Below are 23,616 nucleotides of genomic sequence, written 5' to 3'. Positions count from 1 at the left end.
TATATATATAAAAGGTATCATTGCATACCGCAATACTCTGGGATTTATATATATAAAAGGTATCATTGCATACTGCAATACTCTGGGATTTATATATATATATAAAAGGTATCACTGCCTACAGCAATACTCTGGGATTTATATATATAAAAGGTATCATTGCATACTGTAATACTCTGGGATTTATATATATAAAAGGTATCATTGCATACCGCAATACTCTGGGATTTATATATATAAAAGGTATCATTGCATACTGCAATACTCTGGGATTTATATATATAAAAGGTATCATTGCATACTGTAATACTCTGGGATTTATATATATATATATAAAATGTATCATTGCATACTGTAATACTCTGGGATTTATATATATAAAAGGTATCATTGCATACTGCAATACTCTGGGATTTCTATATATAAAAGGTATCATTGCATACTGCAATACTCTGTGATTTATATATATAAAAGGTATCATTGCATACTGTAATACTCTGGGATTTATATATATAAAAGGTATCATTGCATACCGCAAAACTCTGGGATTTATATATATAAAAGGTATCATTGCATACTGCAATACTCTGGGATTTATATATATATATAAAGGTATCACTGCATACAGCAATACTCTGGGATTTATATATATAAAAGGTATCATTGCATACTGCAATACTCTGGGATTTATATATATATAAAGGTATCACTGCATACAGCAATACTCTGGGATTTATATATATAAAAGGTATCATTGCATACCGCAATACTCTGGGATTTATATATATAAAAGGTATCATTGCATACTGCAATACTCTGGGATTTATATATATAAAGGTATCACTGCATACAGCAATACTCTGGGATTTATATATATAAAGGTATCACTGCATACAGCAATACTCTGGGATTTATATATATAAAAGGTATCATTGCATACTGCAATACTCTGGGATTTATATATATAAAAGGTATCATTGCATACTGTAATACTCTGGGATTTATATATATATATATAAAATGTATCATTGCATACTGTAATACTCTGGGATTTATATATATAAAAGGTATCATTGCATACTGCAATACTCTGGGATTTCTATATATAAAAGGTATCATTGCATACTGCAATACTCTGTGATTTATATATATAAAAGGTATCATTGCATACTGTAATACTCTGGGATTTATATATATAAAAGGTATCATTGCATACCGCAAAACTCTGGGATTTATATATGTAAAAGGTATCATTGCATACTGCAATACTCTGGGATTTATATATATATAAAGGTATCACTGCATACAGCAATACTCTGGGATTTATATATATAAAAGGTATCATTGCATACTGCAATACTCTGGGATTTATATATATAAAAGGTATCATTGCATACTGCAATACTCTGGGATTTATATATATAAAAGGTATCACTGCATACTGCAATACTCTGGGATTTATATATATATAAAAGGTATCATTGCATACTGCAATACTCTGGGATTTATATATATATATAAAAGGTATCATTGCATGCTGCAATACTCTGGGAATTATATATATATATATATATATATAAAAGGTATCATTGCATACTGCAATACTCTGGGATTTATATATATAAAAGGTATCACTGCATACTGCAATACTCTGGGATTTATATATATAAAAGGTATCATTGCGTACTGCGATACTCTGGGATTTATATATATAAAAGGTATCATTGCATGCTGCAATACTCTGGGAATTATATATATAAAAGGTATCATTGCATACTGCAATACTCTGGGATTTATATATATATAAAAGGTATCATTGCATACTGCAATACTCTGGGATTTATATATATAAAGGTATCACTGCATAAAGCAATACTCTGGAATTTATATACATAAAGGTATCACTGCATACAGCAATACTCTGGGATTTATATATATAAAAGGTATCATTGCATACTGCAATACTCTGGGATTTATATATATATAAAAGGTATCACTGCATACTGCAATACTCTGGGATTTATATATATAAAAGGTATCATTGCATACTGCAATACTCTGGGATTTATATATATAAAAGGTATCATTGCATACCGCAATACTCTGGGATTTATATATATAAAAGGTATCATTGCATACTGCAATACTCTGGGATTTATATATATATATATAAAAGGTATCACTGCCTACAGCAATACTCTGGGATTTATATATATAAAAGGTATCATTGCATACTGCAATACTCTGTGATTTATATATATAAAAGGTATCATTGCATACTGTAATACTCTGGGATTTATATATATAAAAGGTATCATTGCATACCGCAATACTCTGGGATTTATATATATAAAAGGTATCATTGCATGCTGCAATACTCTGGGAATTATATATATATATATATAAAAGGTATCATTGCATACTGCAATACTCTGGGATTTATATATATAAAAGGTATCACTGCATACTGCAATACTCTGGGATTTATATATATATAAAAGGTATCATTGCATACTGCAATACTCTGGGATTTCTATATATAAAAGGTATCATTGCATACTGCAATACTCTGGGATTTCTATATATAAAAGGTATCATTGCATACTGCAATACTCTGGGATTTATATATATAAAAGGTATCACTGCATACTGCAATACTCTGGGATTTATATATATAAAAGGTATCATTGCATACTGCAATACTCTGTGATTTATATATATAAAAGGTATCATTGCATACTGTAATACTCTGGGATTTATATATATAAAAGGTATCATTGCATACCGCAATACTCTGGGATTTATATATATAAAAGGTATCATTGCATACTGCAATACTCTGGGATTTATATATATAAAGGTATCACTGCATACAGCAATACTCTGGGATTTATATATATAAAGGTATCACTGCATACAGCAATACTCTGGGATTTATATATATAAAAGGTATCATTGCATACTGCAATACTCTGGGATTTATATATATAAAAGGTATCACTGCATACTACAATACTCTGGGATTTATATATATATATATAAAAGGTATCATTGCATACTGTAATACTCTGGGATTTATATATATATATAAAATGTATCATTGCATACTGTAATACTCTGGGATTTATATATATATAAAATGTATCATTGCATACTGTAATACTCTGGGATTTATATATATAAAAGGTATCATTGCATACCGCAATACTCTGGGATTTATATATATAAAGGTATCACTGCATAAAGCAATACTCTGGGATTTATATATATAAAAGGTATCATTGCATACTGCAATACTCTGGGATTTATATATATAAAAGGTATCATTGCATGCTGCAATACTCTGGGAATTATATATATATATATATAAAAGGTATCATTGCATACTGCAATACTCTGGGATTTATATATATAAAAGGTATCACTGCATACTGCAATACTCTGGGATTTATATATATATAAAAGGTATCATTGCATACTGCAATACTCTGGGATTTCTATATATAAAAGGTATCATTGCATACTGCAATACTCTGGGATTTATATATATAAAAGGTATCACTGCATACTGCAATACTCTGGGATTTATATATATAAAGGTATCATTGCATACTGCAATACTCTGGGATTCATATATATAAAAGGTATCACTGCATACTGCAATACTCTGGGATTTATATATATAAAAGGTATCATTGCATACTGTAATACTCTGGGATTTATATATATATAAAATGTATCATTGCATACTGTAATACTCTGGGATTTATATATATATAAAAGGTATCATTGCATACCGCAATACTCTGGGATTTATATATATAAAGGTATCACTGCATAAAGCAATACTCTGGGATTTATATATATAAAAGGTATCATTGCATACTGCAATACTCTGGGATTTATATATATAAAAGGTATCATTGCATGCTGCAATACTCTGGGAATTATATATATATATATATAAAAGGTATCATTGCATACTGCAATACTCTGGGATTTATATATATAAAAGGTATCACTGCATACTGCAATACTCTGGGATTTATATATATATAAAAGGTATCATTGCATACTGCAATACTCTGGGATTTCTATATATAAAATGTATCATTGCATACTGCAATACTCTGGGATTTCTATATATAAAAGGTATCATTGCATACTGCAATACTCTGGGATTTATATATATAAAAGGTATCACTGCATACTGCAATACTCTGGGATTTATATATATAAAGGTATCATTGCATACTGCAATACTCTGGGATTCATATATATAAAAGGTATCACTGCATACTGCAATACTCTGGGATTTTGTATATATAAAAGGTATCATTGCATACTGTAATACTCTGGGATTTATATATATAAAATGTATCATTGCATACTGCAATACTCTGGGATTTATATATATAAAAGGTATCATTGCATACTCCAATACGCTGGGATTTATATATATAAAGGTATCATTGCATACTGTAATACTCTGGGATTTATATATATAAAAGGTATCATTGCATACTGCAATACTCTGGGATTTATATATATATAAAAGGTATCATTGCATACTGCAATACTCTGGGATTTATATATATAAAAGGTATCATTGCATACTGTAATACTCTGGGATTTATATATATAAAAGGTATCATTGCATACTGCAATACTCTGGGATTTATATATATATAAAAGGTATCATTGCGTACTGCAATACTCTGGGATTTATATATATAAAAGGTATCATTGCATACTGCAATACTCTGGGATTTATATATATAAAAGGTATCAGTGCGTACTGCAATACTCTGGGATTTATATATATAAAAGGTATCATTGCATACTGCAATACTCTGGGATTTAGATATATAAAGGTTTCATTGCATACTGCAATACTCTGGGATTTATATATATAAAAGGTATCATTGCATACTGCAATACTCTGGGATTTAGATATATAAAGGTATCATTGCATACTGCAATACTCTGGGATTTATATATATAAAGGTTTCATTGCATACTGCAATACTCTGGGATTTATATATATAAAAGGTATCATCGCATACTGCAATACTCTGGGATTTATATATATATATATAAGGTATCATCGCATACTGCAATACTCTGGGATTTATATATATATAAGGTATCATTGCATACTGCAATACTCTGGGATTTATATATATATAAAAGGTATCACTGCATACTGCAATACTCCGGGATTTATATATATAAAGGTATCACTGCATACTGTAATACTCTGGGATTATTATATATAAAAGGTATCATCGCATACTGCAAAACTCTGGGATTTTGGCATCTTGTCTACTGGACTAATACGGCTAAACCAATCTACAATATATATAGATATATATATATGTATATATTTACTACTTGATAAAGGGAGTAACTCAGCAATTTCAATGTAAGAAAGTATTATCAGTATTATGCAATGCTTCATTATATTTCATCTTTGCATTGAAATGAGACTATGTCCCCTAATGTCAAATAAATACAGGAAACCAAGTTCTGTACATAGGGACTTGCAAGGGAATAATAAGGTTCAGGGTGAATTATGGGGGAGTTGATTACAAAATTTAAGCCAATAAAGACAAGTTTGAAAAAAAATTCAAACTATAAGATCTGTCATTGTCGCCATTAAAATACATTAAAAGCCCGAAAATAGAGGGCCTTATTGATCTAAAAAAACGTTGTTACATTTCAAAACATTAAACATTTTACAAAAATATTTGTTTGCCGTCTATGATCTAATCACAATATAAATGTAAATACAATATTTTTTTATTGCAATAAATGTAGAACAACCACAATTAAATGTAGATAATATTAAATCCTAATCAAGATTCATATTTAATATAAGAATTTAAAAAAAATACAGTGATTGTTAAACTGCCTTTCTTAACCATTTATGTTATTTCCTTTGTGATAACTTGAAGTTTTGTAAATGTATAGCTTTTAAATTTTGTAATAAGATAATTTGCACATCGTGGAAGAATTTCCATGCAATTTGTTATCTTAAATCATATTTTTATGCAAATGTGGCTCACACAATTTAATTTGTACTTTAACCAATTTGCATATTAGTAAGTAGAGTGCTTTTTCTTTAAATCCAAGGCTTTTAGTTTTGTTTAGAATGTCTACATTCAGTGATCAGTGTAAAAAAATATAATATATATAACAAGCTTCATTAAAATAAAATTAGACTTTAAAATGACTAATGCATTCATAAAAAATAGTTTTCTAACTTTTATAAAAATATTTTTACAAATGTACTTATCCCATAATAAATATATATATCTTTAATTTACTAAAACTCAACCGCAAATTTTCTCCAAACAAATAGTAAATAACGTTAGAAAATGCCAAGGCCAGCAAGAGGATATTAAGGGGAGAAAACCGGATTTTTCATTTTAATTTGTGACTTTTATGTCACTGTTGTTCCATTTCCTTCAGTGTAAATAAATCTAATTTGTAAAGTCTTTAGATGGATGGATGATGGACAGCGAGAGAGATTTATCGATATGGATAGAATGGTGTATGGGATATTTATTGTATATGTAAATTGTAACACTGTTATCTGCTGGCAGGGCAGCGAACACAACAACTAATAAAGCAGAGACAATATGTGAGAGGTCCACGTCTTCCTGCGCAATCTCTCCTGTGACGGTTATTCCTAAGAGACGCCAAGCTGAGCTCACCCAGAAAGCCCTGGGAGAACAGCCCAACCAATCAGGGTCATCAAGCAGGTGGCAGCGAAGCTGGGTTACTGTAAGTAAATCATTTTCAGGTGGTAACAATGGGTCCCACGGCAATGAGACTGAGTAATTACAGGGTAACATCTGGTTTTACATGCGGCTGAAGGGAAATGCTAGCAGCGTCTCGGCAATTTCACATTGTTTGTCATTAACCCTGTGGATGCCAGGAAGGGAAATGTTTATTATCTTTACCTGTGGGCCTTGGGGGGAATCCATCGAGGGAGTTGGTGGAAGGAGTACATCCCGTAAAGGCCAATTTCAATTAACCCAAAATAAATTTAGCTTGAAAGAAGCATTTTGTATTTGTTAAGGAAATGAGAGTTGTGTCTTTTGAAGACAAAATTGAACCATTTGTGATTAGCGGTGTCCCATATTTGAATGGATAAATGTGGAGGTCGTTTATTTAACAACAAATACACGATCAGTAAAGTAAAGGAAATACCGCCTCCTCCTCTACTGGACGATGTAATAACACTATTTATATACTTAAAGGGACCCCTGATCACGTTCTTGTCAAATCATTTTTCAAACTGGAGGATTTCCCTGCCCCCAGTGCCCACCCCCTCTTCCTGGGTCATAATTCTACATCAGAAATATTTGTGCAGTTAAATGGGACTCGGCCATCACGAATCTCCATTAACCCCATTGGCAGTGCTGAATTGGCACGGGCTCCTGGTGACACATGACCCTGCGTGAATTCAGTGTTGCCAAAGGGGTTATTGATGATTTGGTAAGGTCTAAGAGTACTGATACGATAACACATTACAATAAGTGTTAGTGTTTAGTACCTTTGATATAATATATGTTATATATGATGCTTGACTATGACCACGTAGGCCAAAACCTTGCATATTTTTGTCGTATCCTATGCCCATCACATGGATTCTACAGAAAGGGACTGTGGATCCATTTCAAGATTCTCCTACCTGGGCTCTGTTGGTCTGGAATTAGTGATCACCTCGAGAGCCACACCACCCTTTCCACTGAGCCCAGTTTACCTTGTATTGAAAAATGTCCCGCTCTTTATATAAATCTACTTACCTTCCCAAATCCTCCATGATTTCCAATGTGAATGTAGGAAGACTGAGCCACAGAAAGGCTTATTGGCATTGAATCTTGGCAAGCAGTGTTGTTGCCAGTGCCTTGCTGCATGCTCCAATGGAATCCATTAACACCATGAGAAGTTCTAGTGGTGTCCTCTTCAGATAGTGCTGGCCTGAAGTGTGAACATGGCAGTAGTCCGATACCGGGTTATAGCACGTGATTGTGAAACTAATGAGGTGGTATCAAGGTTGGCAAGACTTCTGGTCAAACACAGCTCCATGAAATGACCGGAATGGGATAGGAGGCGGTAAATACCTCTACTTGCCCAATAATGTTACTTTGTGAAAAAGCATCTACTATAGGATGAAAGTGATAAGTTGCCACTGATAAAGTAGACTTCACAAAGATTAGGTCTTGTTCTTCATTCCTTACCATATTAAAGCTAATTTCGTGAAACTGTAAAGTTTGGGCGTATATATAATAAATCCTTTAGGGGAAGAATGTGCTAGAAATGTAGAAACTAGCATTAATTAATCACCAGATATAACTTATCTCATTTGGAAAACCTTATGTCAGCGTCCTATAACTGTGAATTTAGTAAATCTCTGGCTTTCTCCGTATCATCTCCGTCTGACGTCACCTAATGTGCCCTGTTTATACATCAGCCGCCCCCATCTCCCCCTGATGTCATTACTAATCCTTCTGGCATAGAATTTTCCAGCATCGCCATTTTCTTTATTCGGTTACAGATAGTTCAGATAAATAACCCGCCAACCCCATTATCCTGACTACACGTGCTTTAATGTAATCTGGAGAGAAATTAACATCCGGCACCGAGTTCCAGAGATCGGTCAGTCTGTGCAGATGTTCCCCAATATTTCACCTGTTTTATTTTATCACTTACTGTCTGCCACCTGGCCATGCGCACAGAACATCTCTCAAAAACGTTCCCAAACAAATCTCAATGACAGCAACATACATATTGTGATCAATGGGCGGCTCAGGGATAAAAGTGCTATTTAACCAACCTGTATAGACCATGGGATATTTTGTATATTTTATTGTTAATTTAGTGCACTAATGGCGCTACCCATGACGATTGCATGCAGTTTATATTTAATTGTGAGCTGTGCGCTACCCTGAATATCGTGATAAAAGATGACATTACACGGCAGTACACGGCTCTATAAAATCCCCTGGCATCATTTGACCTCTAAGAAAACCTTTATTATATACGTTGTTTGTGTTGAATCTTTTTATCATTATTAGTCTGTGATTTTCTGCAATGCGGAGACATAGATCGGGAATTTATTGTCCTATAATCCTCAGCCGGCTGCTGTAGTTTTAGCCGCACAATTCTCCTTTACAGGATCTTTTTTGTCATGTCCAGAAATGTCGAACGTGACCAACAAATAAATATTTAATTGAAGGCAGTGGTCTCAGATATTACAGTTAATGCATGTCTTTACAGCATGTGTGAATTTATGTTTAAGGCGTGACACTAGATTTAAGGTAGTGATAGTGTCACACTGTTTAAACTGGAGGTTCAAATTAAACAGAAGTATTTTTTTTTTAAACTATAAAACAAAAAGAATAATGGCCAGATTTTAAAGAGCTAAATAAAGTACCGTAAGTGATGACACTGACGCTTTAATAAGCTGTTTGGGAAACCCGTCGCGGTGAGAAGTTTTGACAATAGATTATTTTGTGAATAACATTTGTTCTATATGCCGTGATTGCCGTGATAGTGCAGATGTCAATGTTTGTGTGTTTTTTCACATAGCGCCGCAGTGACTCATACACTGTGTGTCGGTTTTCTTCACAGGAAGCGGACTTCTCAAAGCTGGAGAAACATTTTGGGAATCGTTTGAAGCTAACAAGAGAAGCCACTCCGCGGACAATCTCTTTGGTACTCCCGCCACATTCTAAGAGATACTGTAACTCTCTGAGACGTGCACTGTGTTTAGGAGGAAGTCATTAAAAAGACATTACTGTGTCGGGTTTTGCAGGCTGGATGTAACATGATGATTGATATTGCAGCATTAAATCATATCACTATTAAAACCGCTTTGAGGGGATAGCAGTGCATTCCACAATGCTATAAACATAGCTCTCTAGGTTACAATATGTCATTAGCAACCCCTCTCCAGGTACAAAGGGCATACAGGAAAATCTGTGTTTCAGTATTATTGATACTTCCCCCTTACGTACATGGATTAGGAATTCCAGGCTGTTCTCTGGGTGTCTGTCACATAAAGAACTGGGAGTTTTGCACCACTAAAGCACATCACCTGATAGACTATTCCTTGCATCCAATACACAACAAGAGCGAGAATGTTCTTCTCAATCCCCCCAAACAGCCCCTGCCATTGTGGCCTCTTTCTTTCTGCATAAAATTCCTCCTGCTGGTGTGCCCCAAGTTGCTTGCTATGACCCGGATTTCATATTTTTGGATATACTTTTCAAATTATTTAATATTTTGGGATGATCTCTTAAAATTATACTATTGTGAAAAATATTTTTATATTTTATTATTTTTTTAAATATTGATACTTTGTTTTTACATATACCGGTATATCTTTTTACATTTTTATTATGATTTAGAAAAAAAATGTTTTTAACGTTTATCCAAACACTGCACATCCAGAGACATTTGCACTTTTGTGCCAGGGGCTAGCTGCAAACCACCAAACAGGACGCTGCCCAAAACTCTGTCAATTCTGTGCAAAATGTACGTGTGGTGTCATCGCACAATGCTTTTTGGTGACAGATGTTCTTCCCTTCCCCTGTAAGGGGAAATACGTGTATCCCCTGCCTCCAGCACTACAGCCCTCCTGCCTCCCTACACCATCCTTTATATTTTATTTTTTTAAGTCCTCGCCTCCCTCCCTGTAACCCGATTACCCATCCTCTTGTACGTTCAGACCGTGCACATGCAGTCTGAGCTAGTTAAATGGTCCAATCGAAGGTTCCTCTATGAGAAACCTTTGATTGGACCTCACCGCGGCTTTCATTACGCCAGGAGGGGACGTGTTGACCTTGTCTCTCCGTAGGATCAGGGAGTCCTACCATTTCTTGATTGTAGGTTAGTCGTGTGCTGGGTGGCCCTGCAGATATGGCATGGGGTATAGACTAAGCAGTCAGTCCACCATTGTCAGGAGTGGGGTTATTGTCACAGTAAGACAGGGGGAGTTAGAGGTTTCATTGTTTGGATGCCAGTGGGGTGAACAATTAATTTCCCCTCTGATACAAAAAAATGTTATAAGCAAGAAGGAGGCAGCTCATAAATGAAAATCTACCCCAAACTCTGTAAATAAAAGAATCTGCCTTCGTATTTGAAATGTCAGATCATTAAAAAGGTGTAGTTGCGGGTTTCTTAGAACTTATTACTTTATGTTGCTAATTTGTTTTTTTTCTTGTTAATAAAAGTAAAAGCCAAAGAAGGGAATGCGTTTGTTCAGCGCACCCAGGGTTAGCATTAGAGCAAATACATACAGATCGGCTTTAAATTCACAGCAAAGCCAGACTGTCCAAGACAGGGGTTTGGGGGTTATCTGAATAACTGTCGAGATAAATAACAGTATGTTCCTAAGACAAATCTCAGCAGAACACAGGTTAAAGGTTTCTCCTTACAGCCCATAGAGTCGATGGAAAATAACCAATTATAACTGTGAAAAAATTACAGCAGCAATGTGATAATTACCTTTTATAAAACCGCGTGCAATCCATGCATGTGAGATTAAGGAAATACTTCTTACATTTATCTGTAATAAAGTACTGAAGGGCTGCACTCGAACATCATAAAACAGCAATTTGTATTTGGAGGGAGTTCTTTTAGTGAGTATGATCAATTACAACGTGTGCTTAATATGAAATAATTATATAATGACTCTACCTTGGCCATCATTATTTCCACTTGCTGGATTGTTTGTAAATACAATCGCCACATTAATGCTGTATATGACTACAGAGAAAGATTACATTTTGTATGGCTTTAATGGTTAAAACACAAGTATTGGATTCCGCTAAGCCGTAGCCAACAATAAATGGCTTCCAACTGGATCGGAACCACTCCATGGAGAATTGGAGAAATTGTGGTGCTGTTTGCTGTTTTAGATAACCCACCAACTGTTAATTTGTATTTTTTTTTTATGCCGGGTTATTGCAGCAAACAGTAAATAAGTCACCATTAGTGGCCATAATTAAAGGGACACTATAGTCACCTGAACAACTTTAGCTTAATGAAGCAGTTTTGGTGTATAGAACATGCCCCTGCTGCCTCACTGCTCAATCCTCTGCCATTTAGGAGTTAAATCCCTTTGTTTATGAACCCTAGTCACACCTCCCTGCATGTGACTTGCACAGCCTTCCATAAACACTTCCTGTAAAGAGAGCCCTATTTAGGCTTTCTTTATTGCAAGTTCTGTTTAATTAAGATTTTCTTATCCCCTGCTATGTTAATAGCTTGCTAGACCCTGCAAGAGCCTCCTGTATGTGATTAAGGTTCAATTTAGAGATTGAGATACAATAATTTAAGGTAAATTACATCTGTTTGAAAGTGAAACTAGTTTTTTTTTCATGCAGGCTCTGTCAATCATAGCCAGGGGAGGTGTGGCTAGGGCTGCATAAACAGAAACAAAGTGATTTAACTCCTAAATGACAGTGAATTGAGCAGTGAAATTGCAGGGGAATGATCTATACACTAAAACTGCTTTATTTAGCTAAAGTAATTTAGGTGACTATAGTGTTCCTTTAACCCCCTAAGGACACATGACATATGTGACATGTCATGATTCCCTTTTATTCCAGAAGGGTTAAGCCATTCCACCAATTGTTCTCTCAGGATTGTTTTGCTGAGAATATTTAAAACCAGAGACTTCGTCACGCCATCATGTTTGTTACATGTTTGTCAAACCTTTGTTTTGTTGCAGGACCATTGTCTGAAGATTGCTGAGCAGCTCATGGTAACGGTTTTTCACCAGCAGGACGGCCGGTTAGACCACATTCTGTCCGTCCAGGTAACTGGGAGATTACGGGCCAGGTCTTGTCATTAGGATGCAATGACTCTATCAAAGTTAGTAATTGCTTTTTAGACTAGTTTCTCCCTAACACGGTCACATGATACAGATCACTGAATAATGGATAGAATAGAGAGGATTCTGGAGCAGGAAGAATCTGATTGGATGATAACTTCATGTATATGATTACTTAACCTTAAAGATCTTTATTAGAGCCGCATTGTTATGGATTAAAAAAACCTTAAGAGACAATGTAAGTACGGTCATTGCTTTATGTAACTGAAGTGGTAATAGTGTTTGCAGTCCCTCCATTTAGCATTAAACCTCGCCGCATTCAGCCTGTTATGGCACCCATTGCTGGGATGAATCTCTGTGGCTAGAAGGAAATGTATAATCTATGCCTTAGCTACACCTCCAGAGGGGACCAGGTGTGGGTGCTCAGAGACCCTTAACAAGTGTTAAACTGCTCGAATATGTTTTGACATTGCAAGGAGGGACAGTGCCAGGCAACTACAGGCACTATAACCACTGCAATTAAATAAAAACATTATAATGCCTACAGTGTCCCTTCAAGAGTTTATCATCCAATTATCCATCCATGCATCTGATCTATCTCCTATTGGACAATGGAAATAGAATGTTTGTATTTAGGACTCAGATGGTTATTATAGGAGTTACTGTGATGGTAATTATGAGAGTTGCTTTGATGGTGTGGCAAACACAGCCACTATATATTGTCCTTTATGTATATATCCTATTATAGCAGTTACTCTGGTTGTTATAGTAGCTGCTCTTATGGCTGTTATAATAATTTCTCTGATGGTTATTATAGTAGTTGCTCTGATGGTTGTTATAGTAGTTACTGTGATGGTAATTATGAGAGTTGCTCTGATGGTTATTATAGTACTTGCTCTGATGGTTGTTATAGTAGTTACTGTGATGGTACTTATGAGAGTTGCTCTGGTGGTTATTAAAGTACTTGCTCTGATGGTTGTTATAGTAGTTACTGTGATGGTAATTATGAGAGTTGCTCTGATGGTTATTATAGTACTTGCTCTGATGGTTGTTATAGTAGTTACTGTGATGGTACTTATGAGAGTTGCTCTGGTGGTTATTAAAGTACTTGCTCTGATGGTTGTTATAGTAGTTACTGTGATGATAATTATGGGAGTTGCTCTGATGGTTATTATAGTAGTTGCTCTGATGGTTGTTATAGTAGTTACTGTGATGGTACTTATGAGAGTTGCTCTGGTGGTTATTAAAGTACTTGCTCTGATGGTTGTTATCGTAGTTAATGTGATGGTAATTATGAGAGTTGCTTTGATGGTGTGGCAAACACAGCCACTGTATATTGTCCTTTATGTATATATCCTGTTATTGCATATGTGTATACCACTTTAAAGAACCAAGCGCATGTGTATTATGTGTAATATGGTTCAGGTGAACGATAGCGTTCGTATGCTGACGGCATGAAAACCGACAGCATTCATGCAATCGTTTCACGAACAGTGAATTTCAACACTATTCGTGAGACGAACAAACTACCGAATGGAGACCACACACAGGAGGTCGTGTGGCTCCCATTAAGGATTGCAACATTGTTGCAATCGGTAATTAAGAGGATTCAGGGTGGTCGTTGTTCGACTACCGACCACGCGGCGGTCGGCCATCTTGGATCCTTTGTTAGCCCAGCGGTATTTGGTCGTCGAGTGCCTGGAACTAAAATCGGCTACTCGACGGCACGAATACCGCTGGACTTCCAAGCCGTTCGGGAGCCCCGGTCCTTCGGTAATGTGTTTCTATGGAGTCAATCGGTAGTTTGAAGGTAACTTAGAAATAATGTGTATTTCGTGCAGTGTTCGGGTATTTACGCTGGGATCTGAGCGGTACTTTCACGAAATGTGCGCTCAGACCCCAGCTATCTACCGAACGTCCATTCGTTTAAATCTAACGAATATTATACAAGTTATGTATTTTTATGTGAAATATTGGTTCTGCTGCACGAGGGGATAATCCACTTAACTGTATATTCTAGTGGGAGTATCCCTCTCGTGCAGCGGTGCCTGATGGGAGAAATGCCCAGGTTGTTCAGTTTCCCATGTACTCCCCTACTGTACAACCCCTGGGATGTCTGTAGGGAAACCCCTTGCATGGGGAATCCCATAAATACTGTGACCTGTGAATAAAGACCTCAGTTGACTCCCAGCCTATGTTTCGTCTAGTTCTTGGGAGGGAAAGATTCTTATAACGCTACCTGGATTATTGTATGCTGTACCTGCCTACTTGGATTATTACCTGCTTTTCCTGTCTACCAGCGGAGACCCTGTGGATTATACTACCTCTCCGCTACAGATGGTTATTAAAGTAGTTGCTCTGATGGTTGGTATAGTAGTTACTGTGATGGTAATTATGGGAGTTTCTCTGATGGTTGTTATAGTAGTTACTGTGATGGTAATTATGAGAGTTGCTTTGATGGTTATTATGAGAGTTGCTCTGATGGTTATTATAGTAGTTGCTCTGATGGTTGTTATAGTAGTTACTGTGATGGTAATTATGGGAGTTGCTTTGATGGTTATTATAGTAGTTGCTCTGATGGTTGTTATAGGAGTTACTGTGATGGTAATTATGGGAGTTTCTCTGATGGTTATTATAGTAGTTGCTCTGATGGTTGTTATAGTAGTTACTGTGATGGTAATTATGGGAGTTGCTTTGATGGTTATTATAGTAGTTGCTCTGATGGTTGTTATAGGAGTTACTGTGATGGTAATTATGGGAGTTTCTCTGATGGTTATTATAGTAGTTGCTTTGATGGTTGTTATAGTAGTTACTGTGATGGTAATTATGAGAGTTGCTTTGATGGTTATTATAGTAGTTGCTCTGATGGTTGTTATAGTAGTTACTGTGATGGTAATTATGGGAGTTGCTTTGATGGTTATTATAGTAGTTGCTCTGTTGGTTGTTATAGGAGTTACTGTGATGGTAATTATGGGAGTTTCTCTGATGGTTATTATAGTAGTTGCTTTGATGGTTGTTATAGGAGTTACTGTGATGGTAATTATGAGAGTTGCTTTGATGGTTATTATAGTAGTTGCTTTGATGGTTGTTATAGGAGTTACTGTGATGGTAATTATGGGAGTTGCTTTGATGGTTATTAAAGTAGTTGCTCTGATGGTTGTTATAGTAGTTACTGTGATGGTAATTATGAGAGTTGCTTTGATGGTTATTATAGTAGTTGCTCTGATGGTTATTATAGGAGTTACTGTGATGGTAATTATGGGAGTTGCTCTGATGGTTGTTATAGTAGTTTCTCTGATGGTTGTAATAGTAGTTACTGTAATGGTAATTATGAGAGTTGCTTTGATGGTTATTATAGTAGTTGCTCTGATGGTTGTTATAGTAGTTACTCTGATGGTAATTATGGGAGTTGCTTTGATGGTTGTTATAGTAGTTTCTCTGATGGTTGTTATAGTAGTTACTGTGATGGTAATTATGGGAGTTGCTCTGATGGTTGGTATAGTAGTTACTGTGATGGTAATTATGGGAGTTGCTCTGATGGTTGTTATAGTAGTTACTGTGATGGTAGTTATGGGAGTTGCTCTGATGGTTGTTATGAGAGTTTCTCTGATGGTTATTATAGTAGTTTCTCTGATGGCTGTTATAGGAGTTTCTCTGATGGTTATTATAGGAGTTGCTCTGGGATCTCCATATAAAGCGTTACATCGAGGAAGAGATCAGCACCCTGGGATTGCAGGACTTCCTGGAAGCATTGAGGAAATTTTCTGCAGACAGTAAGGCAAGTCATCATTTTATCCTTGAATGGTTTGACACTTCGCCTGTGCTAGGAGCCAACTGCACCCGTAATAGGTCAGTTTGATGAGTTACTGCTGTACCTTTGTGGATGGAGATGTAAGACCTCTTCAATGCCAAGAGGATGGAATACTCCAACCCACTGTTATTGGGAGGATTAATCACTCAGAGTCTGTCTCATGTCTGTCTTTACAGGTTCTGTGTGTACTGGGACAGGTATTACTCGGAGAACTGGACACAGCCACCTTGCTCTATATTCTCCTCCAAGCAGAGATACTGAATGTGTTTCCGGTCACAGAAACGGCCCAATTTCACTGCTTTATGGACCAAACCTACCCCTTCCTACAGGTAATATCTACCATGAGACGTCTCATTCCTACAGGTAATATCTACCATGAGACATCGCATTCCTACAGGTTATATCTACCATGAGACATCGCATTCCTACAGGTAATATCTACCATGAGACGTCTCATTACTACAGGTTATATCTACCATGAGACGTCGCATTCCTCCAGGTTATATCTACCATGAGATGTCTCATTCCTACAGGTTATATCTACCATGAGATGTCTCATTCCTACAGGTTATATCTACCATGAGAGGTCTCATTCCTACAGGTTATATCTACCATGAGACATCGCATTCCTACAGGTAATATCTACCATGAGACGTCTCATTACTACAGGTTATATCTACCATGAGACGTCGCATTCCTCCAGGTTATATCTACCATGAGATGTCTCATTCCTACAGGTTATATCTACCATGAGATGTCTCATTCCTACAGGTAATATCTACCATGAGACGTCTCATTCCTACAGGTTATATCTACCATGAGACGTCGCATTCCTACAGGTAATATCTACCATGAGACATCGCATTCCTACAGGTTATATCTACCATGAAACGTCTCATTACTACAGGTTATATCTACCATGAGACGTCTCATTCCTACAGGTTATATCTACCATGAAACGTCTCATTACTACAGGTTATATCTACCATGAGATGTCTCATTCCTACAGGTAATATCTACCATGAGACGTCTCATTCCTACAGGTTATATCTACCATGAAACGTCTCATTACTACAGGTTATATCTACCATGAGACGTCGCGTTCCTACAGGTTATATCTACCATGAGATGTCTCATTCCTACAGGTTATATCTACCATGAGACGTCTCATTCCTACAGGTTATATCTACCATGAGATGTCTCATTCCTACAGGTAATATCTACCATGAGACGTCGCATTCCTACAGGTAATATCTACCATGAAACGTCTCATTACTACAGGTTATATCTACCATGAGACGTCGCGTTCCTACAGGTTATATCTACCATGAGATGTCTCATTCCTACAGGTTATATCTACCATGAGACGTCTCATTCCTACAGGTTATATCTACCATGAGACGTCTCATTCCTACAGGTTATATCTACCATGAGACGTCTCATTCCTACAGGTTATATCTACCATGAGAGGTCTCATTCCTACAGGTTATATCTACCATGAGATGTCTCATTCCTACAGGTTATATCTACCATGAGACGTCTCATTCCTAAAGGTTATATCTACCATGAGACATCTCATTCCTACAGGTAATATCTACCATGAGATGTCTCATTCCTACAGGTTATATCTACCATGAGACGTCTCATTCCTACAGGTTATATCTACCATGAGACGTCTCATTCCTACAGGTTATATCTACCATGAGACGCCTCATTCCTAAAGGTTATATCTACCATGAGACGTCTCATTCCTACAGGTTATATCTACCATGAGATGTCTCATTCCTACAGGTTATATCTACCATGAGACGTCTCATTCCTACTGGTTATATCTACCATGAGACGTCTCATTCCTACAGGTTATATCTACCATGAGACGTCTCATTCCTACAGGTTATATCTACCATGAGACGTCTCATTCCTACAGGTTATATCTACCATGAGACGTCTCATTCCTAAAGGTTATATCTACCATGAGACGTCTCATTCCTACAGGTTATATCTACCATGAGACGTCTCATTCCTGAGATAGATTTCCATTGTCATTACAATGAAATCCAAACAGGGGTTCAGGTTAGAAAGAGAGCTACAGCGGCCACATACAGGATATTCTGTTAAACTAACTAATATGTTTCCCGACTGATAGACCCACAGGCGCGTGTTACGAGGTGCACGTCACTTTGTGTATTGTTACTCCATCAGCAAATATCACCTTCACAGTCATAAAATTTACTAATATTTGACAAATATATAAAGTGCATTGTGTCTAAATACATTTGGGATCACCCACAAAAATCACAGAAATAAAACTCAAAGTAGTTGAGAATTTCCACCATAAAAATGTACATACACCAAAAATGAGCGAATATATAATAAATATAATATATATAGTGTTTACTCCTTATGCACAAACCTATAATAATAATAATAATACATGAAATCTTCTAATACGTAATAATAGGGTAAGAAACCAGGGATATCATCATCATAGTATTCATTATCAATGGCAAATATATCAAATACAGGAATATTTATTAGCAATCAAGTTCGAAGTTTTAAAGTGAGCAGATTGGATATCACACAGTGTTGGTTTTATATTGTTATTAATATTTTCTATTTTCTTTGATCTATTGCACTTTATTAAGTTGCTGCTATTTAAAATATATATTTTTAGCAATATATTCACCTTTTTTGCACATTAAACCAACTTCAATACTTCTATCTAAATGTAAACTCTTACACAATAAATACACGAGTTATTGACTAAATATGAAATAATGGGAATTCTGGGACAAAATGGGCAAATTCGAAACATAGCTGACGTGAAGATTTTTTTTGCAACTTGGCTATTGTGGCCAAATATTTGAAATTCACTTTAAAAGTGGCATTCAAAGCATCATGACCACAACATGATGTTGCAGTGGTTATGGTACTAGTACGCCGGTGTTGCCTTCCTCGGGTCTGGGTCAACAAATTCTTAACCCAGAAGCAAAGGCTTTGCAGCATACTAGTACCATAACTACTACAGCAGCATACATTATGGTGGTAAGACTGCGCCTCTAATTCACTTTGGTTACAACTACGTTTGTTAGTACACCCACTGTACAGCGCTGCGGAATTTGTTGGCGCTATATAAATAATAATAATTCAACACAATGCAGCAAGTGATCTAGCAGGGCACACATATTGCCAGAGGTAATCTTCTTCTGCTTATTTAGGATTCCTTATATTTTTCCGGCCATGGTGTGACAATTCATTGATTGATTACATTAACACCTTAATAAGTGATCACACAGTGTGTACATTCCACGACACACTCTGAGCTGCGTGTGACAGGGTGACAGCGCGGGAACTTGTAGATAAATTGCTGTGTTCTCTTCACCTTTTGAAGGAGGCCGAGCAAGACAGTCTGGTTCTAGAGTTCACAGCCTACAGCGAGAGAGTGGTGTCACCCGACCGTGTCCTTGGGTTTATTTTGCAACTGATTTTGCAGCGCAGGGAACCTTTTATCGTGGAAGTAAGTGTAAAAATCTCCCAAATGTGATGATTTTTCAGATTTTTAGATAGTTCTTTGATTGAAGCACTGACACAGCTGCAGGTAGGGAAATATTCTAGTGATATATTGATTGATCAACGCACCATGAAATATATATTTTTTTCCCATAATAGGTTCTTTATTGGACATACCCACTGATCATTAATCAATCAAATTCTCACAGATCAGTTGGTGCTTCCATTTAGGACTGGTGGTCTGGAGGAAGCTAAGCCCCTGGGGTCACAGGCCATAATTACAGATTTAATTATTTTGTTACTTCCTGTGTCCACCGACTGCCAAGAAAAGACAGGAATGGGAGCTCTGTGCTGCGAGGGGCTTTATCTCCTGATCCCCAGCTAGATCACAAGGGTTAAATGGCACATAGGGTTCCGGCAGAAATCTCCCCTCATTTGTGTGTCACATACTGCATTCCTTTCTGTATTACTGGATTGGGACCCTATAAGAAAACCAATAGGGTATCAAATAACGGTGCATGTTGTGTTCAATAACCATAAACTCCAAAGCTATCGTAAAATAATCCTACTCTGCTAACCGGATTCCATCAGTAGTCCGATAGGAGTTCCCCAGTGATACACAAATCATTTCTGATTGCTGTTTCTGTACAAGCCATTTCTCTGTCTAATGTTACTTTTTTGCAGTGTGAAGACATGTTATCTTTTTACATGAAGACTTGGTCTGGTATCCTAACCAATGATGAACTTTCTGAAGCTCTTGATGAACTCGCTCCTCTGACGAGCAAGACACAAAAACACAGTTTGATCCAGCAGTCCCTGCTGTCCCTGTGCAGCAAAGTTATCCCCATCCATAGTGCAGCACGTATCCTCACCTTTGTCTGGGGACACTTATTGAATTCTTTTCTGGTGGTTAGAGGAGACAGTGTATTTCTCCATGAAAGGGGAATAAGAGGGGCTGTGGGTGTGCAGGATCAAGGTGGGCTGCGGGCATAACCTGAGCAAGCAGATATTGGCTGGGGTAGATAAAGTTACACACTCAGATTTATAAAGTAAAGACTTCACATCCTCAAAAATAAAAATAACTCTGTTTGCAGGAATTCATGTAGGATGTGAACAGTATGTGGGCGAAATGAATCAAAATCGATTGGAGTAAACATTAAAAAGCCCACTTATCACACCTGAAATTGCACCCCAGCGCCAAGTGTGCAATAGCACCAGCCCCATTCAACCAGGGATCCCATGTGAGCTTCGGGGAACATGCAAAGACCGGGCACAGGGCTCCCCACAATCAAACCCAGCTGTCTGTGTAGCAGAGCTCCAATACCCAGCGTGGTATCTCCCCATTCCTTCCTCGAAGCTGTAAGAAGCAGAATAACAATCCAAGACACTTTCCCCCCAGCAACTAGACGACACATAGTTCTGGGAGCCAACTGATTTTATTTTGGCCACGCATGGCTTTTATGCACAGACCCCCTACATGGGGTATCCCATACAATAATACAGGGCTTTTCCTCTCAAGATCCTCTGTGCCTGAGAGATAATGGCGTGACAAAAAAAATCTAGATGTCCATACAGATGTTTAAACTGCAATTGGATATATACTTCCAAAAACATAACATAAAAGGATACAATTTCGAATTAATTGGATAATAGTTGCTTGATCCAAGGAGATATCTGACTGCCATTTTGGGGGTCAAGAAGGAATTTTTTCCTAGTTTGTTGCAAAATTGGAAGGTTTTTTACCTTCTTTTGGATCAACAGCAAATACATATGTGAGGAAGGCAGAACTTGATGGATGCAAGTCTCTTTTCAGCTATGTAACTATGTAAGGCAACAACCGGTCATCTTTCGGGGGTTCTCGCACGAGCACTGACGAATGCTCCCCCTGCTCGGTAGTTTATGCCTCCTGAACGCTGTCCATCGAAGCTGGATGGGCAGTTTACCAGGTGTTCATGGGGTCATGTAGACGCCGTTGACAGCCATGTACCGCTGCCCACGTTCGGGAGACAAAATGCCCACAAATAGTTTGAACACGTGCTTTCGGTTATACGAACGGCTGCCACACAGGGGACACACTTTCCTTAATGAGCAATTTGTGGTTAACAGCTGGTTGTTAAAAGGTGCGAACAAGGGGACCACACAGAGTCGGTTTGGTAAATGAACGGGGGTGTACAGACAGCCACCAACAGGGAATAAAAGTGTATTAAGAGTGTCTATTTCGCTACAGTCTGCAAAGGAACAACCTGCTGAATGTGGTTATTAGTACTAGTTAGAGTTGGCAAAATTATGGCAAATTAGAACCCAAACTGTGTGATTCTAAGTGAGTTGGGAATGTGTCCATTTCAGGTATTGTAGCTTTTATTCGATTACTTACATTTACTGCAGTTTGGAGTTTAGTGAATAAGTGAGGGTGTTATTTGTGTGTAGGCAAAACCACTTTCTATAAACATTTATTATGGTTATTATTATTATTATAATGTTCTGATGATTGTTGGACCTTAATTCTGATGTGCAGAAATTGCAGCTTATGTAATGGGGAGAGAAAATGTCCAAAAGAAAAGGTTTCTGTCCGAGAAGAATAAAGAACACACAGGTACTTACATAAGGATTCAGATAAGGAACAGAGGCTGTCATGAAATTTCTGATAGCTGACAATATAATTCAGTAGATAAAATTGTAGCGGGCCTGCCGAACACTCACCCGGTTGTCCTGGCTCAGCCACATCTTGTCCCTGGGAGGGAATCAGCTGTAACACAGAGAGACCGATTTCCCACCCAGTAACCGGAAGACACAGTCCTGGGGGTACAATAACAACTTTATTGGCCACACTCTGCTTTATACTTTTCCCAAGCAAGGGGTGGATCACACACAACGACAATGTCCCCTCCCAGGTTCCCCCCAATAGGGGTCGCATTACGGAACCGGAAACCAGGATTGCCCTTTGTCCCCTGTTCCCGCCACTCAGTGCCCCCTCCCAGGGTCCTCCCCCACCCGGCGGCCTGTGCGTATGACAGGAACTCCAGTCTCTTTGTCCCCTGTTCCCGCCACCCATCCTCATGGTTTCCCAACTCCGGGGACCAGGGTATTTTTATACCATGAGCCTCTGTACCTGGGAGTCCCAGCGCGGGAAAGTTTCAGTTTTCAGTTGGACGGTCATCTCGGCAGTAACCTGGGAGCCCCTATCCAAAATTATCTCCCAGGGAAAACCCATCTGGGAGAACACTCGCATCAGGGCTTTGGTCACAGTCTCTGCCTGAATGTTACTCAGGGTGAATAACTCAGGGTACCGAGTCGCATAGTCCACAATGGTCAGAATGTATTTCTTCCCAGAGGGACTAGGCTTAGCCAGGAGACCGATGATATCGACAGCTACTCTGCCGAAGGGGTCTTCGATGATGGGGAGGTATTAGAGCTTGGCCTTGTGCCGGTCACCCCGCTTCCC

The 23,616-nt window shown here is 37.4% G+C and overlaps 1 protein-coding gene across 2 annotated transcripts in view; it reads left to right on the top strand.

Moving 5' to 3' along the window:
* The window catches only part of LOC134574477 (uncharacterized), a 168,571-nt gene that overhangs the window by 142,477 nt on the left and 2,478 nt on the right, over positions 1 to 23,616 (top strand). The window contains exons 5-12 of one of the 2 annotated variants that reach the window (XM_063433573.1): positions 6,609 to 6,789; positions 9,646 to 9,729; positions 12,752 to 12,838; positions 16,524 to 16,631; positions 16,841 to 16,993; positions 20,056 to 20,181; positions 20,859 to 21,036; positions 22,690 to 22,767. In XM_063433573.1, the coding sequence (XP_063289643.1) occupies positions 6,609 to 6,789; positions 9,646 to 9,729; positions 12,752 to 12,838; positions 16,524 to 16,631; positions 16,841 to 16,993; positions 20,056 to 20,181; positions 20,859 to 21,036; positions 22,690 to 22,767 (995 nt within the window). Of the gene's footprint in view, positions 1 to 6,608; positions 6,790 to 9,645; positions 9,733 to 12,751; positions 12,839 to 16,523; positions 16,632 to 16,840; positions 16,994 to 20,055; positions 20,182 to 20,858; positions 21,037 to 22,689; positions 22,768 to 23,616 lie in introns of both variants that reach the window. The other variant, XM_063433572.1, reaches the window with a different exon arrangement.

Source organism: Pelobates fuscus, chromosome 10 (assembly GCF_036172605.1).
Source record: "Pelobates fuscus isolate aPelFus1 chromosome 10, aPelFus1.pri, whole genome shotgun sequence".
In the NCBI taxonomy this organism is placed as follows: domain Eukaryota; kingdom Metazoa; phylum Chordata; class Amphibia; order Anura; family Pelobatidae; genus Pelobates; species Pelobates fuscus.
Note: the sequence above shows the minus strand (reverse complement) of the source record. Positions and strands in the feature narration are given on the sequence as shown.